Source organism: Sarcophilus harrisii, chromosome 1 (genome assembly GCF_902635505.1).
Source record: "Sarcophilus harrisii chromosome 1, mSarHar1.11, whole genome shotgun sequence".
Lineage (NCBI taxonomy): Eukaryota > Metazoa > Chordata > Mammalia > Dasyuromorphia > Dasyuridae > Sarcophilus > Sarcophilus harrisii.
The window spans coordinates 201,653,945-201,672,507 of NC_045426.1; the positions used below are offsets into that span (position 1 = coordinate 201,653,945).

Consider the following 18,563-nt stretch of genomic DNA (forward strand, 5'->3'; position numbering starts at 1 on the left):
CAGAACATGGCCAGGATTACCCAGCACTTAAAGTCAATCAGCAAAAACTAAACTAAACTAAAGTAGCTCTCACTTCTTTGCATTAAGAGCAGACTTCAATCCTTAAAATAGATAAGCAAAAAACCCAAAAAGAACTCTCACCATAAACAGCTTTTATGGAGAGAGAATACAGACCTAAAATCCTGAGGTTCATAAAGACAAATCAACCCCAGATGAAGCCCCAAAGGGAATTATGAGCTTGTCCCCATTTCATAAGGCTTTCTTTGAAGATTTCAAAAAGAATCTTAAAAGACAGAAGAAAAATGGAGGTAAGGGGGAAAATGAGATCTTTGAAAGAGGGTATGGAAAAGGGAAAATGGAAATTTTCTGAAGAAAACTGCTTAAAATAGATTTGATGAAATGGGAAAAGCATATAACTCCTTAAAAATAGATATGAAAAAGATACCAACTCATTGAAAAACAGAATTAGTGAAATGGGGGTGGGGGGTGGGGAATGCAATGAACAAAACAACTCATTTAAAAATTCAATTGGCCAAATACAAAAGGAGCTAAAAAAGATAACTAAAGAAAATAATATACTAAAAATTAGAATTGAAACAAATGGAAGTGAATGACAATAAGACTTCAAGAATTAGTCAAACAAAATTAAAAAAAATGAAAAAATGGAAGAAAATATGAAATATTTCCTAGGAAAAACAACTAATCTGGAAAATAAACCTAGGAGAGACAATTTAAGGATTATTGGACTTCCTAAAAGCCATGATCAAAAAAAGAACCTAGACATTATCTTATAGGAAATAATAAAGGAAAACTGCCCTGATGTCCTAGAATCAGAAGGTAAAATAGCCATTGAAAGAATTCACCTATCACCTCCTGAGACTCCAAAATGAAAATGACAAGGAATAGTATGATGAAATTTCAGAACTATCGGACCAAGGAAAAAATATTGCAAGCAGCCAGAAAGTAACAATTTAAATACCTAAAAACCATAATCAGGATTACCCAGGACCTAGCAGCTTCCACCTTAAAGGATAAAAGGACCTGGAATTTGATATTCCAAAAGGCAAAGGGACTTGGATTACAGTCAAGAATAAGCTATGAGCATTGTCTTTCAGGAAAGAAGATGGACATTCAATGATACAAGTGAATTTCATCTATTTCTGATGGAAAGACCAGAGCTGAACAAAAGATTTGATTTCCAAACACAGAATCCAAAAGAAAGATAAAAAGGAAAGAACTCTTGAGAACTATATTTCTGTTATGGGTATATATAGAGAATCCAGATATAATTTGATTTTATTGTAATAATATGAAAGAAACTAGAGGTGGAAAGGGGATTGTACTGGAAAAAGAAGGAAAATGAGATAAAATAAGGGAAATTACATCTCACAAAGAGGCAAAGAAGACCTAATATAATTGAGGGAAAGAAAGGAGAGGGATGAGCATGTGTGAATTTTATTCTCATCAGATTTGGCTCAAAGAGAGAACACTAGACATATTTGGTTAGACAAACTAATAGATTTGTTGTTTATAAATTTATTTCTTATAAAAAAGATTATCTTCTCTTCACCTTTTTTCTCCTCTTTTTGTTACCATTTTCCCTAATAAAAGGATTTATTAGTTCATTTTTTGCTCCTGTTTCATGCAATTATATAGCTCCATCTCTTCTTTTTTTCACTTCCCTTCTCCTCTAGCTAATTCTGTTTATTCTTTAAATTTCATTTTTGCTCCCCTTTCCAAAAATTAGTTCTGTCTGTTATCCACCTTCTCTTTCTGTTTATCATATTCTCTTGTGCCTTATAGTATTATATAGTTTCCTTGTTTATTTTTTATTTTTAAAATATTTGTTTGTGCTTTGTGTGATAGCAAGGACATGACCTAGTTTTTTTTGATTCATTTAGTGCATAATTATTTTTTCTATCCATTTACTCTAAAGCCTTATTCTTTCAATCTCTGATTCATGACCCCTATAATTATTTCATTTATCTCTTCTCTGTATTATTCATTGCAATCAAACTTTCAAGGCATCTGTTCTAGGCTTTGTCTTTTAGGTACTTTCTGCCACTGCCTTATAGGGCTTGCTTCATGTATTCCTCTTTTTCATTATGCCTTGCCAAAAAAGCACACTGCCCTTATGGTAGACTTCCTCCTTTGCTATTTCCCTGATGACAGAGCCCATTACTCTATCCCCTATCTTGTTGACTTTTCCCCCTGTGTATACTCCCTTCCAATTCTCCAGGTACTACTTGCCCCCAGCGAATTCAACTTTTCTCCTACCAACGTGGGATAAATAGACTTTTCAACACAAAATCCCCTTAGGTCTCAACCAAAAAAGTCTTCATCTCTTTTTACCTACCATTTCTAAAGTGAAAATGGGAATGAAGATTGGAAGTGAAGGTCAGGGGAAGTGAGAGGTTTATTAACTTGTAGTCCAAAGTATTGAAAGCATAATGATGTTTTGATCTATTCAAATATAAGGATAAGGTTGAGAATGATGGGAAGACTGAGCCATCTACTTAATTCTTTGGGGAAAAAATTATAAAAACAGCCTATCAATAGTAACAAGGAACATATTATGTGATGAATATGTTGATATAGATGTTCCTAAATATTGGAGGCAGAGGAAGGGCCTAGAATTGGTTGTGCAGAATTAAGGACTATGCTGACTGCTCTTGCCCAATGTCAGGTTGCCTAAAAGAAGGAATAACAAATACTGATGAATATGCCCAAGGATAGCCTGATTTCAAGAGGAAGCAAAGTTTACCTGATACAAAGATAAAAGGGAAGTGAAATAAAGAGATCTAGGGTAAAGATGGATTTTGGGATATATTAGGGATTCTAACAGATATGATGGAAGGAATAATCACATAGGGACAAAAATCAGATAATAATAAACTAATAAATGAGAATCTTGGAGGAGGAAGCAAGTTAAAAAAAAAAAAAAAAAAAAAAAAAAAAACTTCTTCCCTCCTCCCCTTAGTCAATGACATCTCAAAATTAAAGGAATTAAAAGAAAGGGTCATGGAAGTTTGGTATGCCTAGAATTGGAGAGGTATCAATTTTTATAATATTAGGATTTTAAAAGGGGTCACAGAAGATTTGATGATACTGGAGGGCAGGGAGATCATGTGAAGAATGATATCTCAAATTTGAGTAATATCTTAATTTTTCTGTCTCTTTATCACATGACAGCTTTCATGATCTTTAAAAGGCTCAAGTAGAAGGGCTGGGAGAGTTTATGATAAGAGGATCTGGGAGGGGCCATGAAGAATATGACCACATTAACATCCTTTTCTATTATAGTGTTTCTGAAGTATTGGAGCTGGGATTGTAAGATTAGGTTTGGCAGTGGTGGAACTGGACTCTAGTCTTGACTGAATGAAAAAAGTCTACTTTGGTCCTTTTTCTCATACGGTAATCATAGAAAATGAGTAGTGACACTGGGACACTGTAGGTAGCAACTATAAGAGTCTTTGCAATTTAAGAGAAATACTGTAGAGCAGGTATTAGGGCAAGTGCATTTGTTAGCAGCATCTCCTTTGTCTTAGCAGTATTGGTGCACTCCTACTTGGGCTATAGATGACTCATTGGGGAAATATTTTCTCAGACAGCAGATGCCTCTAAAGAAACAAAGTTATTTAAGCAGACTCTATAGATAAAGTAAATCAGTTTATACATTAAACTACCTTTAGAAGGTTCACAAAGGGGTGATTGAGGGAGAAGGGACTTATGTGACTGATATAACCAAGTAGTCAGAAACAGTTGAAATTCTTCAAATAAAATATAATTTTTGACTTTCCTTTGGTTTCTGAGGAATGTTGAACAGTTTTTTTAAAAAATACTATTATTTCATGAGTCAGGTTCTCATCAGATGAGATAAATATTAATAAGACAGACTTTTAACCAAAAGTTGCAGAAAGAAAAACTCTAAATTCCATACTATAAAAATTAATAATAGGAAATTTTAAAAAAGTTAAATCCTATTAGGATTGGGATGGAAAGAAGTGAAATTAGGATTAGCAGAAATTATAAGTGATTCAATAGGAAAAATAAAGAAAAGAGAAAAAAATATAATATTGATCTTTTGAACATCTGTGAAAAGTGGTGCCACGGACATAAAAAATAAAGTCATAAGGAAGAACAGGGTTTGGGGATTATATAATAATTTTTATAAATTTAAATATTATAAATTATAATAAACTCAGTTTGGGAGCATTGTAGTTCACAAATTAGTGGGACATTTCACTAGATGTATCCTATAATTAATTGGTGATGATAAATGGCATAGTGATCAAAAGAAATACTGAGTATAGAATGTAAATTTAAGACTAATCTTCCTACACATGATTGTCAAAGCCATGAGGATGAATGACATTTCCCAAGGGGAAAAATAAAGAAAAGATAACTAAGGATAAATCTTTAGGGAATATTCTCTTAATAAACAATAATAGAAATAAGAAGATGAGGGAGATAGAGAAGTAATAGAGAGAGAGCATCTCTGAAGCCAAAGTAAGAAACTATAAAAATTCTGGTATATGAATTTATATATATGTATTATATATATATATATATGTGTTATATATTATATACATATGTATATATATTATATATATATACATATGTATATAATATATAAATAATGATTTATAAGATATGAAGACTTCTGAGAATCTTGGTATTTTTAGTTGACAATTAGTAGGAGGGGGAAGAGGACAATTAGTTGACTATGTAACTAATGTAAAGCAAGATCAACAAAATTAGAAGAAAAGAAAATTAGAAGAAAAGATTTATGTAATTTATGTAAGGACACAACAATGGAAAACAAAAGTCTAATCAATATACTGACCAATCTTTTATCTTTTGAAAAAGGTGGTGATACAGGTACACAGTGAAGTAAATATTGTTAAGACAATGCTATGCTAAACTAGACTTTGTTTCAAAGGACAATTTTGGGGTGGGGAAAAGAGTCCCTGCAAAATAATATTGTTGTAAAAAAGAATATCAATTACACATTTTAAATAAATATTCAAAATAAAGGTGTAGCTAATGATATCAAATACTGTAGAATGTTCAAGTAGGATGACAATATCAGAGTAAAAGTCATTGAGTTTGGTAATTAGGAAGTCATAGTTGCCTTTGAGTATAGTTTCAATAGAGGTCCTAACATTTTTCTAATTTAGAATTCTGTCTTTACTAAGGCTTCTTCCCTCGTGCCAGATTTTATCTACCAGTTTTGAATCATCCCTCCCCAACTTCTCCATCAGGGCTTTACCATTTCCTCCTAAATCCTGATCAGACACCTTGAGATTTGATCCCCTCCTGCTTCTGCCTGCAGAGACATAGGCCTTCTAAGGACTCAAGGGACAAATAAGTACCTGCAAGTAAAGGAAACTTGTGAGAAAAGACCTTAAAAATCCTAATCAACTCCCTCCCTCAATAGATCTCTTTATCTACTAATGGTTTGCCTGAAATCACTACTCCCTCCCCTTATACTGACTATATTCTCTACCCTGCCCTATCTCTACTCCCTGATGAATCAATTCAGTTCTAGGCTAATTTCTAAACTCTTAATTCCTTACCTATTTCAATGACCATGCCTTGTTAAAACTCAGTTTGGGCTCACTCCCATTATCTGCTCTTTTGTTTTGTTATGTTCCTATTCACATACTACTGAACAAAACTAGAACAAAAAAAAAAAAAAATCTTCGAAACGAGCACTACAAATTTATTCCTGAGTTCTTGCAAGGCAAGGCAAGGCAATCATTTTGCATCTCCCTAATTTAGTCATTTTCCCATTCACCTGACTATGTTCCCCAAGACTCTGTCCTAAATCCTGTATTTTTTTTCTCTCTGTACAATCTCAAGAGATGATTTCATTTGTTCTCATTAGCCCATCTATCATCTCTATGCAGATAACTTACATGTCTATATATCCAGTCCTAAATTATCTCTTGAAGTCTAGAGTTCATATTATTAGTTAGATATCTTGATCTAACTAGGGTGAATCCTGTGCATGCTGGACACATAATTTCCAAAATAGAATATACTTTTTTTTTTTTTTTGATAAACCTATCTTCAATTCCAACTTCTTTATTGCTGTTGAAGAGACCACCATACTTGGTTACCCAGGTTTGCATCATCATTATTATCTTCAACTTTATATTATCACTTAACCCTACATAGCCAATCAGTTATCAAATCATGTGATTTCTATATTCACATCTCTTTAAATTGTGCTTTTGATTATCATCAATGTCTTGAATTCTCTTCTTACCTTAGACTTCAAGCTTCTCTGATGTCCCTTGAGACTTACTGAAATCCCACCAAATGGGCAAAAGCATTCACCTTTCCTCCCCACTGTCCTAACTAATTTCATTCCCTCTACTTTACATTAATGCTGTGTGTGTGTGTGTGTGTGTGTGTGTGTGTGTACTGCATGTGCTTGATTGTTTACATATTTTCTCCTGAATTAAAATGTGAGCTTTTGAAGAGCAGACACCATATGTTTTTATCTTTCTTTATTGACTAAGTTTAGGAGTGTGAATTACAAGGAGTTATGGTTGGGTGTGAAGGTTTTCTGGAGGCAGCCTTAGTTTCAGTTGAAATAAATAATTACTCCAAAATCGCAGCCAGCTGATAAAAATGCAAACGTTTATTTCTCCTTCCAAATTAGCCCAGTTAGTTCAGAGACCTATCTCTCTGCTTGAGCTCTTGCAACTTTGTCCTTGGCTTCTGCCTCTGCTTTCTTCAGCCTCCAGCCAGCACTAAGTTGGAAGATGCAATGAATCTCTCTTGCCTCGAAGATAGGGCTTGTAGGCTTTCTTCCAGAGTCTCTCTCTCCTAAGTCCCACAAGAAGAACTAAGCCCAAGCTTCAAAAGCTCCCTATATATGTGATCTCCCTCCGCCTTCTGGAGGGAGATGGATTCTGGGTTATCTCCCAGAGTGCTCTCTGGCCATAAGGGGGGTGTGAATTCGGACTAAGCCCTACTAAGCCCTGCATCCTCCCACACATGTGAACTCCATTGAGTACTTAAATACTTATGAGCTCTCTAAAGGTGTGAACACAAGCATTGTTCAATCAGTTCCACTTAGTACCTTGTTTCAAGTTCTGGCCCAAAATAACTCTTTCTAAGATTAAATTAACTCCAATGGCTTAACAGTTTGTAAAAGATAACAGTTGGGGAAAGAGAAGGGATTGAAAATGGTTTGGATAGAATGAAGAATACGCTTCTGAAAAGACACTGAAGAGAAAAATATTTTTAAATGTGAGAAATGATCTTTCATATTTGAAGGCAAAAATTTAGGCAAAAAGCAAGAGAAACTAGAGGTCCTAACACAAAATGGACAAGTGTAACTTCAAAGGTTAACTTAAAATTTTGTGGGATGAAAGACTATGGCTCTTCATTAAAAAGAAATATGATAAGGAGATGGGTATGTGTGTGAAATGCAGTAGGATAGGGTATTAAGAAGGCATATTCACGTGCATCTACATTAAGTCTCTTCCAACAAATCTAGTTTCCCTCTTATTATTAGAATTGTTTCCCTGTTTTCAGAATATAATTATTGAACATCTTCATTCCTCCAGCACTGACATCTCCTGAGGCATTTTAGTGTGTGGGATCCTATCTATCTTTCTTCTGAACTCTTTGAAATCTGCTATCCCAAAATCTAGAAAGCATGTTAAAATGTACCTAAATATCCTTTCCTCTATCACAAAATTTATAGTGGAGCAGTCACTATCCCACAAGATTCCTGTGAACTGCAATCTTAGCAACTCCTTCCTTCCTATTATGTAGAATCAGTTTCAGAATACAATTTTGCTTTGTTTTTCACATTTTAAAGATGAAATGATCTCTTACAAATGTCAAGATCTCATTAGCTGTCCTTATTTTGGTAAAGTGTTTTGAAATGTCTGGATAATTGAAATCCCTCATCACTACTTGTCCTTCATTCTCGAGGGGACCAAAATGACATTGCTACGTTAGAATCAAGTTACAGTGTGTTTCTGTGGCTGATCAGATCAAGATGAGCTCAAAATACTTTGCCACAACTCAGACACAAATAGTTCCTATAAATATTTGGGGTAGCTTGTCTAATTTTGCGCATCTCACATTTCTTTTGGGTTAGTTAACTCAATTCTGCTTCACTCACACAGCACAGCCCCTTCTCTGACAAGGCACACCATGCTGGGCTGTCCTGTGTCAGTGTCTCCCATGTCATATATTCGATTCTAAAGTTCTGAAGAGAGACCCACAGAATGTCCTTGTATCACTTTTCTGACCACTTTGTGAGTTCCCCATAAAATAATTTTTTTTTTTTTTTTTTGGCAAGCGTACATTTGGCATTTGAACAATGTGGCCAGCAGGAGTTGTGCTCTCTGCAGTCAAGTTGGAATGCTTGGCAGTTTAGTTCAAGAAGGGACTTCAGTATCTGGTACCTGATCCTGCTGGGTGATCTTCAGAATTTTCCTAAGATAATTCAAATGGAAACGATTCAGTTTCCTGACATGGTGCTGGTATGCTGTCCAGGTTTCACAAACATACAACAATGAGATCAGCACAACAGTTCTGTAGACCTTCAGTTTATGAATTTCTTTGGAGCCTCCCAAACACTGAGCTAACTCTGGCAATGTGTGTGTTAATCTCATATCCAGGGATGTATGTTGCCATGATAAGTGACCTTATTCACAGCATTCAAAACTTCACCATTTATACTGTAACTGATGGTTCCAATATGAATGGTATGGTGCTGGCTGATGGAGGACCTGTGTTTACTTGGTGTTGATTGGCAGACCAAAATTAGCACCAGAAACAGAGAATTGATCCATACTTTGCTGCATCTCTGCTTCAGAGGATGTATTAAGTGCACAATTATCTGCAAGCAAAAAATCATGCACCAACACATTCTCTACTTGAGTTTTGGCTTGTAGCCTTTTAAAGTTGAAGAATTTACCATCAGTGTGCATGTTGGTCCTCATTGAAGGCATTTGACAACATGAAAAAAATCTTATGTTTTCCAAACTCCTTCTTATTTATTCTTTCTGTCCTGTGGATATATAATATATTCCAATGACAGTATACTTTTTTCTTTCCCATCCTTTCAACTTTTATCATATATCATCTGTCATGCTTCCCTTTTCAAGCTTTTAAATTTCCTCAAATGCATGTACCTTTTTAATGTCATAGACTACCCTATTCTACATCTTTTTACCTGTCTTATTTTTTAAAGAAGTTATCATAAGATTCATTCCACCAAACTTCAATGATACCCATGAAGTCACAATTGCTCTTTTGTAAAGAATCATCAGTTCTTCTTGCTTGTTACCTACACACTGGGAATATATGTGTATCCAAGAAGCCATGGATTTCACTACTTGACTTTTTTCCTGGATGTTGTCTACTCTTAGTTTGTAAGTGTTCCATATAGTCTTCCTTCTCTGTGGCTGCTCTTGATGATATGACTTGGGGAATAGAAATAGCAAGTGTTCTCCTTCCATCTTTTTTTTCCTTTTAGTTTAAAGCCCTCAATTAAAGAAAAAGTGAGAGAAAACATGCCAAAAAAAGGAAACTAGAGTGATAAAGTGTCTTGAGTTTACATCATATGACCTATTGGTTTAAAAAAAAAGGCTAGGAATGTTTAATCGGGCAAAGAGAAAATTTCAGGTACATGATAACTTGTCTTTAAGAATTTGGGGGTTATGTAAATCAAGAACAAGCATCTATTCAGCACTTACAAAGTTTCAAGCACTGAGCTAAACACTGCAGCAGTAAATACTAGCAGAAAGACAATCCCTGCCCTCAAGCAGTTTATATTCTAAAGGAGGTGGGAGAGGAAACAAGGAAGTATTAGATTTGTACTCTTTAACCCCAGAAGGCAGAACTAGAAGGAATGGTTAGAAGCAGTACATCACATGAGGAAAAATTTCCTAACAAATAAAACTGCTCTAAAGTAGGTTGCCTTGGTAAGTCATGAGTTCTTCATTGGATAACCACTTGTTGGATACATTATGGTAGATTTTTCCTTTGGGTAAGGGTTGGACTAGAGATATTCTGTTAAGGCATCTTCTGGATCTGAAATCGCATGATTCTGTTCAATTATAAGGAATGGGGCAGGAAGACTGCCTTCCACTATTGTTTTTGTCCCAGGCAAAAATATTTTTAATCTTTAGTCCTCTGTTCACAATCAGATGATACTTTCCTGGTTTTCATTGCTGACTTTTCTATTTAGTAACATCAAACAGAGGCTTAGTTCATGGAGAGTAAAATACTAAATGGCCTTTATTTAGTCCTTTTCCAAATAGATAGCATTATCTTTTCACGAGATATATCTTTAAATTTCTGAGAAAATTATAAAACCATGAACAAAACATTTTACCCAAAGTGTGCTTTTTAAAACTTCCAACTTTTCTGAATCCTCCTATTTTTTTTGAGTACACTCCTACTAGGGAGTGTATACTTCCTCCACAGATGAGACTCAGGTAGAGTTGTAATTAAGGGAGCTTTAACAAATTATTAAACTGTCATACCCCATTAATCAGAATTTCAGCTTCCTTACTGCCTTCTTGTAATGCCAGAGAAACTGAGGCAAGACAGTGATTGATTTTTAATATTTTAATTGTGGAGAATTTAGATTAGCCAAGGCCATCTGGCTGCATGGGACTCTTGTCTCAAAGCATTCAGCAGCAAACAACTAATTCAAGAGACTTTTATAGCTAAGGTACACAAAGGCAGATGAGGGGGTCAAGGATACTGGACAAGCCATAGTTCCAGGAAAGGATCACAACTCAATCCTGACAAGATGAGGGTAAGGAGTGGGAGGACACTGGGTGAATGGACAAAATGAGAAAGTCAAGGGCAGAAGACAGCAGGTGAGGGGCAATACTCAAAGGAGGGGGAATTATCCCAGAAGGTATTTGAGATAAGGCACCTGGAGTTTTATGACTTAATGGTATTTCAGGGCCTCCTTTCCATCTTAATTTTGTCATTCTTAAGGAACAAAGGACTGGGGCTATAATAATTTTATTCAAGGCATAATAATTCAGGGAAACTGAGGCATTACACTGCTTTATCTTTGAAAGGGGTTAGGGAATACTATGGCCCTAAAGCTGGCATCTCAGCTCTGAAGAAGGATTTTCCAGATATTGGCTTTCTATGTATGTTGGGAAAATATTTCAGTGGCAGCAGTGAAATCCAAAAGGGAGGGAAGAATACAAGGGAAGTCATTTACATATTCAATATTCACTTTAATTAAAATGGATACCTATTTAAATTAGCTTTAAAAGATAGATTTTTGATCAGGAGTATTTATTTACAAAGACTAAAGTCATATATCCCAGCGCCTGTTGTCCTAATTAAAAGTGAAAGCCTGATTTAGCATCCACCTGCTTGCTATATTTGGTGTATGGCTGGTTTAAAAGAAAAAAAAAGGAGCTACAATTTTCTTATTTCCTTTTTAGCAGAGAGAGTCCAATGAGCCAAAAATCTCCTTTTCTAGAAAACAGAGTAATGCCTCATGGACAAGACTGGCAACATTCTGAGGGACAATGATGGTTAGAATTTGAATACAATGAAGGATTCTCTTCAGAGTTCCTTCAAAAATTATCGAATTCTTTGTCAGGCTATTTTTGGTTATCTTGGGCAAGTCATCTTTCTGGGAGAAGAAGAGCAGAAGAGGAAGACTTTATATACATTGAAATAAACTTATGGGAGGACATGAGTCACCCAGGAGAGACCCAAATGGATATGTTTGCAATCTGTATTTTTGGAGGGAATTTAGATCACAGAAGCATTTAAATCTTGAAAAGTCTACATAAAGGGGCAGCAAGGTGGAGCACTAGCCCTGAAGTCAGGAGGACCTGAGTTCAAATCTGGTCTCAGATACTTAACACTTCCTAGCTGTGTGACCCTGGGCAAGTCACTTTACCTTAATTGCCTCACAGAAAAGAAAAAGAAAAAGAAAAGTCTACATAAATATATATCATATGATTTGAGAATTTCTTGCTTTGAATCTGGACTTATCAGAATCTACTAATACCAGCAAAAACTATGTTTTCTTAAATCTCTCACTAAAGACAGAAGGGGTTTGAGGCTGTGAATGTCTAAGAGGGCATATATTTTTTTTTTTTCAAAAAATACTAAGCCATAAGAGAATATAAAAGATGAAATGTGAGAAATAATGAGAATCCTGGGAAAAAAATCTAGAGAACTGATTAGCTATTGGCATATTGTGCTTGCAGAGGAAATACATCAATGGTTTACATTTACTGAAGAAAGGGTGAGATGATAAAATAGAGTGAAGATGATCTCATCTCTGCAGTCATTCTGTATCTGCATGAGGCATTGTATTCTGTGGTCTGGGAGAGCTTACTGAGCCCTATTATGTGTGGAGAGTGCATTCATACTCCCAGGCTGTATTTATTATTCAGTATGATTGAACTACTAGTGTGTCCTTATTCCCTGGCTCTAAATCAAATCCTTTGTGAGACTTGTTAACGCTTGCTAGTCAATAAGAGTGTCATTCAGTATATCCAAAAGCAAGATATTTCTAAACGATAACTTGCTTTCCTAAGTGTTTCACTGACATCCAGAATCTAACTTGCACCCTGGGCAAGTATACCTGAGGCCTTATAATTCTCATTCTCACTCATATATATCTGACTAGTTCTCAGAGGGGTTATTCAAGAACCAGTTGGAAGGAATTTGGAAAACAGACTGTTCATAAAAAGCATAATGCCCTCAACCAGAAATCCTCTGAGTTTCCCAGGCAGAATCTAACCTCTCTAATGATTTATTCATTGGTGATCATTGGAAAGAATACATTACAAAGAACACCAGACACAATTCTGTATTCCTTCATGATGTAGGTAACTTATAGAATCCTTTGAGTATTATTTAACACTTCTGAATTATGTGCTATGGATTCACATAACAGATGACATATAAAGGACCCCACATTACAGAGGACTTCTGAATTTCTCCTACCATCCAGTTTGTAGTAGTGATGGGGATGAACCCTGAAACTGTATCCCCTTTAATCTGTAAAAAAAAGGAAATTTGGGGTCTCCCTTTCCCCTGGGAAAAGTAAACCTTCCCAGACAAATGTTTCCCAAATTAAGTGGATTCATTCAATTGGAGATCTTGGTCAAATCACCCTCCATTGAAACTGAGATCTTTGGGGATGGCTCAGATCCCCTTCAGGGGGTTCCCAGACTCTGGGAAAAAGCCTTCAAACTCCCAATTAAGTGCTTTTATTCAACTGGAGATCTCTGTCTGATGGTCCTTTATTGATTACCCCATATAGCTCCCAGCCCCGGGCCAACATTTGCCTGTATAAGCAGGGGTCTATTAACACACCTTTGCAAAATTCCTCATTAGGAATTTTGCCCGCTAAGAGAGCATTCTTCTTAGTGAACAATAAACTTCCCTTTTCTGCCACTCAGACTTTTCAGGTTTGCGAATTCTTTCACATTGGACCTGCACTGAACAGAGGGGATTCCCCACCTCAATTCTTGTACCTCTTTACTGCCATTAGCACCACATCAGTAGTGTTCCATCAAAATAAATAAATAAAAATTAATTTTAAAAATTTCATTTTGTACTTACTCTGAAGTCTTAAATATATTTGGAAAAAAGAGCTAGTGAATAACAAGTAAAAGGATCTTTGATTTAATCTCTCTACTCATTTTAAGAAACCTTTCCACCCATTTTCTTTTTTTATTTTTATACTTAGAATTGCATCTATTTTTAAAAGTAGTTTTATTTTTCCAAGTACATGTAAATTTTTTTTTTTTTGCTGAGGCAATTAGGGTTAAGTGACTCACCTAGGATGAGCCAGGAAGTATTAAGTATCTGAAGCCAGAGTAGAACTTGAGGCCTCCTGACTTCAGGTCTGGTGCTCGATCCACTATACCAACTAGCTGCTCCCATGTAAATATTTTTAAACACTTATTTTTAAATTTTTAATTTAAAATTTTTAAATTTTTGAATTCTAATTTTTTTTTTCTTTTTCCCCTCTATTTCCCCTCATTGAAAAGATAAGCAATTTGATGGTGGTCATACATGTTCAGCCATTTAAAATATATTTCCATATTAATCATGTTGCAAAAGAAAAAGATTAAAAAGAAAGACAAAAAAAATTTTGAAAATGTATAATTCTATCTGCATCCAGATTCCTTCAATCCTTTCTTGGGAGATAAATATTTTTCAAAATAAGTCCTTTAGAATTTTCTTGGATCATTGTTTTGTTGAGAATTGTTAAAAGACACTCACAGATTGTCATCCCACAATATTGCTGTTACTGTGTATATTAATCTCCTGATACTGCTCACTTCAATGCTTCATGTAAATCTTTCCAAGTTTTTCTAAAAATGTCCTGCTCATCTTTTCTCATAATAAATCATATTTATATACCACAATTTATTCATCCATTCCCCAATCAATGGTCATTGCCTCAATTCCCAATTCTTTGTCATTACAAAAAGAGCTGCTATAAATATTTTTGTACATATATGTCCTTTTTATCTTTTTTTTAAAAGTCTCTTTGGAATACAGACCTAGTAGTGGTATTTCTTGATCAAAGTTTGATTGCCTTCTGAATATAGTTCCAAATAGTTCTCCAGAATAGTTGAATCAGTTCCTAATCTCACCCACAGTGCTCTTAAGTGTCCCCCCCTCCAACATTTTTCATTTTCCTTTTCTGTCACATTAGCTAATCTAACAAATATAAAGTGATACCTTAGTTTATTTATTTTTTTTACTGTGGTTGGAAATCTATAAAATGTCAATGCTCCCAAAATGGTCTAATCTAGTGCAACATCAAATCAGTTTTCTTTCTACTTCCAACTCAGCCTGAGGTCTGCAAGTTCCTAATCTCTATTTGTGTCAGAGAAACTGTAGACTGTTAGGGACTCAGTAACTATCAGTCACTTGGAAAGCTCTATTAGTTCAGAGTGACAGAACTGTAGATTTCCCTTTTTTCTGAGATTCCTGCCTTGGGTATTCTTCTGTAGGCTTCAGCCACACTGCTTATGATTGATTTTAAAACTAATCCTCTTTACCTGCACTGTTCAGATCTGCAACTGCTCCTTAACCTGCATCATCAATACCCTTCTCAATCAACCCTAGCTTTGCAACTCAGAACTAGTGGATTACAATATTGCTAGCTCACCCTTTTTCTAGTAACAGAACGTTAGAAACTATTCTGAGATTTTATTTTAATTACAATAATATATTGGCTCAAAAAAATGTCACTGACAAAACATTCCCCAAAAAATATAAACCCTTCTTTATCAGACTGGTATAGGAGAATGTCCATATTTTATAATAGCATAATTGTGTTAATTTTGCAGATCAAATGTCAAATATGATTTAAACAAACAGCCATAGCAGTTATTTTCATTTTATATATTTGAGATCATATATGAAATCTTTTATTGCATCAAGAACTGTAAATATGTGTTAGCAAAAACATTTGAAGTTCTGTATAAGTACATGTGTGTGTGTATATGTGTGTATTTGATGAGAAGGATAATTTTATGTGATTATTTTATTTGATAAAGTTAAATGCAAACTTTCTAGAGGTTTCCTAAACTAGCATCAAATGTTTTTTTCGTGCATTCGGCCACCAAAATGCAAGTCATGCAAAAAAGATAAATTTTTAAATCAAAAATTATAAAAGTGGGGAGCCCTTCATTACTCTGCATGCTACCTTGTTGTCAGAGTTGCAAACTAGAAGACACATCAGTCTTGAGTCAGATTGTTAGGAGTGTTTCAGCCTATTTTTCATTTATATGTTCAAAGTGATCTTTCTCATGATTCAATTTAAAGGAAACTATGGAAATGGTTCCTGATATCAAACTTCATTTCATTTAATTTTTTCCTGCTTGAAAATTCATACTAAAAATATTTTCTTTCAGAGCCCTTTCCTTGGGGATCAAAGTCCCAATGAGGCATAAGCCCCTCTGAAGTTTGTATTTTTTTAATAGTAGGGTTTCACAAAACAAATATTCCCTACAATTCTCCCATTTTATATTAGTCTGACATTAGAAAGAATGAGGCATTTCATTTTAGCCTACATTTAATTCACCCAAAGAGTCAAATATTCTCTCTGTATGGAGGTAAATATGAAAAAAAATTCACTGGAATTATAGAGTTGCTTGTCAAAAACATGACACCAAGGAAATCAATATACAATTTGGTTGGGACAGTGATACTTAAACATCTGTATTGGCTTCATTCATAAACATACATGTTTGAAGGTTATGATTTATATCTGTAATATACTCCATGTGGAGCATCAGAGAGGTGGTAGAGATTGTTCTACAAAAGGACAAATTATAGCCTAACAAACTCATTTGTTCCCTTCAGAACTCCATTTTTAAAGATGGATCTTTAAATTCCTAATCAGAGTCCTCAGTGTGAAAAAACACAGATGCAATTTAATATTTTTCCTTTACTGTCTAAAGAGAGCAAAAACCAGCCAAATATTAGAGCCTTGAGATATCACATTCCATGTTATTTGAACCCTTCTTTTGTAATTCTTTCCCCTTCTGAGTACTATTAATTCCCATGATGATTTCTAGCCTCTTTTACAGCAGTAACTAAATAAAAATAAGAACGGTCATTAATAGAATGGTTTTCTCTTTTAAAAGTATTTCTCTATTTTTCCTTATTTTGAGTAACTAGGGGTTCAAGGAGTCATTCAGTTTTTGGAATCTCCTCTGTCATCTCCAGCCTCCTAATGGAAAAGGAGAAATACCATTTTTCTAACACCTGACCCTTCCCTTCCAGGGAAAAAAAGAAAGACCAGAAAGTCTCCAGCCTCTACCTTGAGAGAAAGGGTATAGCACCATTTCTTTAGCTCTAAATTCTTATTCTTTTGAAATAAGTAGCTAAAACCCTGAAAAGACTTCATCCCAAAGCCAAATTATTATGGACAGTGGTCTACTTATTATCTTACACTCCTCCACATATTCAACAATTCAGTGACAATGACCTTGTTGACATTCCTTAATCAAGACATTCAATTTCTCTAACTTTTGTATTTTTAATGATTGTTCCCCAAGCATGGAATGCTCTACCTCTTCATCTTTGCTTCCTGATCTCTTCATGTTCCAGCTAAAATCTCACCTTTTGTAAGAAACCTTTTCCTATCGCTATCAATTCTAGGGATTTTCCTCTGCTAACTATTTATCATATATCTGTGTGTGTGTGTGTGTGTGTGTGTGTGTGTGTGTGTAATTTTACATAGCTGTTATCATGCTCTCCCATTAGATTGTGAATTTGTTAAGAGCAGTGATTGCTTTTTGCTTTTCTTTGCCTGGCACATGGTTGATTGACCTGGCACTTGGTGATATTGACTAACTAAACTTGATTTTCCTTAGTTTCTTGCTGAAAGAAAAAGTATTCTCATTGGAAGCCTATGTAAAGGGCTGGGCTTCTAATAGCATCTTTGATTTATATCTATTTTGTTTAAGACATAGTTTCCAAAAACAAACTTCATTTATTTTTACTGAAGATTAAAGAATATTTCTTCTCCCCAAACAGCTTAACCTCCACTGGCATATGAAGTGCCACTGAATAAACCAAATCATGCCATTTGTGATGGAACAGAGCAAGCCACAGATAGGAAGGAGAGGAGTTAAAGCCATCGAGTACTTAGAGGGATTAAAGAAATCAGTCCTTGATTTACTTCTTGTCTTGAGTTATTATTGCCAAATCCAGACACTGCTTCTCCTGAAGGAACTCTGAAGAAAGCCAAATTTCAACCACCTTTCTGACTTGAGAGTCAGGAGAACTTGTGCTTCTTCTAAAAAAAATAGAGGTTGGACAAAGTGCTCTATAAAATCCTTCTAGCTGTAGGAATCTATGAGACTTGGAAGAAAAATTAAACAGCTTAATATGAAAGGTACAATATCTTACACAAATCCCAGATTCCTTGAATTTTAGATAGATAGATAGAATCCAATGATTAAGATAGAAGCCAATGATTCCATGAGACTATATAAAATATTAAAACAAAGTCAAAAGACTGAAAAAAAACCCCAATGTTTCTCATATTTTAAAAAAATGTTCTAGAAAACACATTAATTTAAGAATTAAAAGAACATCTGAAAATCATGATTAAAAAACTAATGCATGTCATATGTCTAGAAACCAGAAAGGAAACTATTCAAATCTATTAGAATCTGCAGGCAAATTAAAAAGAAAAGAATCAATTAGTCATCTTTAAAAAAAAAATCTCCCAAATGAAAACTCCCAACAGTGTTATGGCCAAATCATATCTTCTAGGTCAGAGAGAAAATATTGCAAATAGCCAGAAAAAAGAGTTCAGGTTCCAAAAAATAGGATTACAAAAGATTTAGAAACTATAAAGAAATGAGGAGCTTAGAATATGCTTTTCTAAGCAGCAAAAGACATCAGCTTGTAACCAAAAATAGTTCATCTAGCAAAATGAATATAATCTTACAGGAGGAATAAGAACTTGAGTGAAAGACTAGATTTGCAAGCACTCCTGAGGCAGAGACTGGAGATGAGTAGAAATTTTGAAATACAAACAACAGTAA

General features: G+C 34.7%; 1 protein-coding gene across 1 annotated transcript in view; it reads left to right on the top strand.

Annotated features, from left to right (window-relative positions):
• Window positions 1-17,688, top strand: part of TMEM232 (transmembrane protein 232) — a 190,657-nt gene extending 172,969 nt beyond the window's left edge. Inside the window, exon 15 of the mRNA XM_031968625.1 lies at window positions 17,545-17,688. Within this exon, the coding sequence (XP_031824485.1) occupies window positions 17,545-17,577 (33 nt within the window). The 3' untranslated portion in view covers window positions 17,578-17,688. The remainder of the gene's footprint in view (window positions 1-17,544) is intronic.
• The last annotated feature ends 875 nt before the right edge of the window (window positions 17,689-18,563 follow it).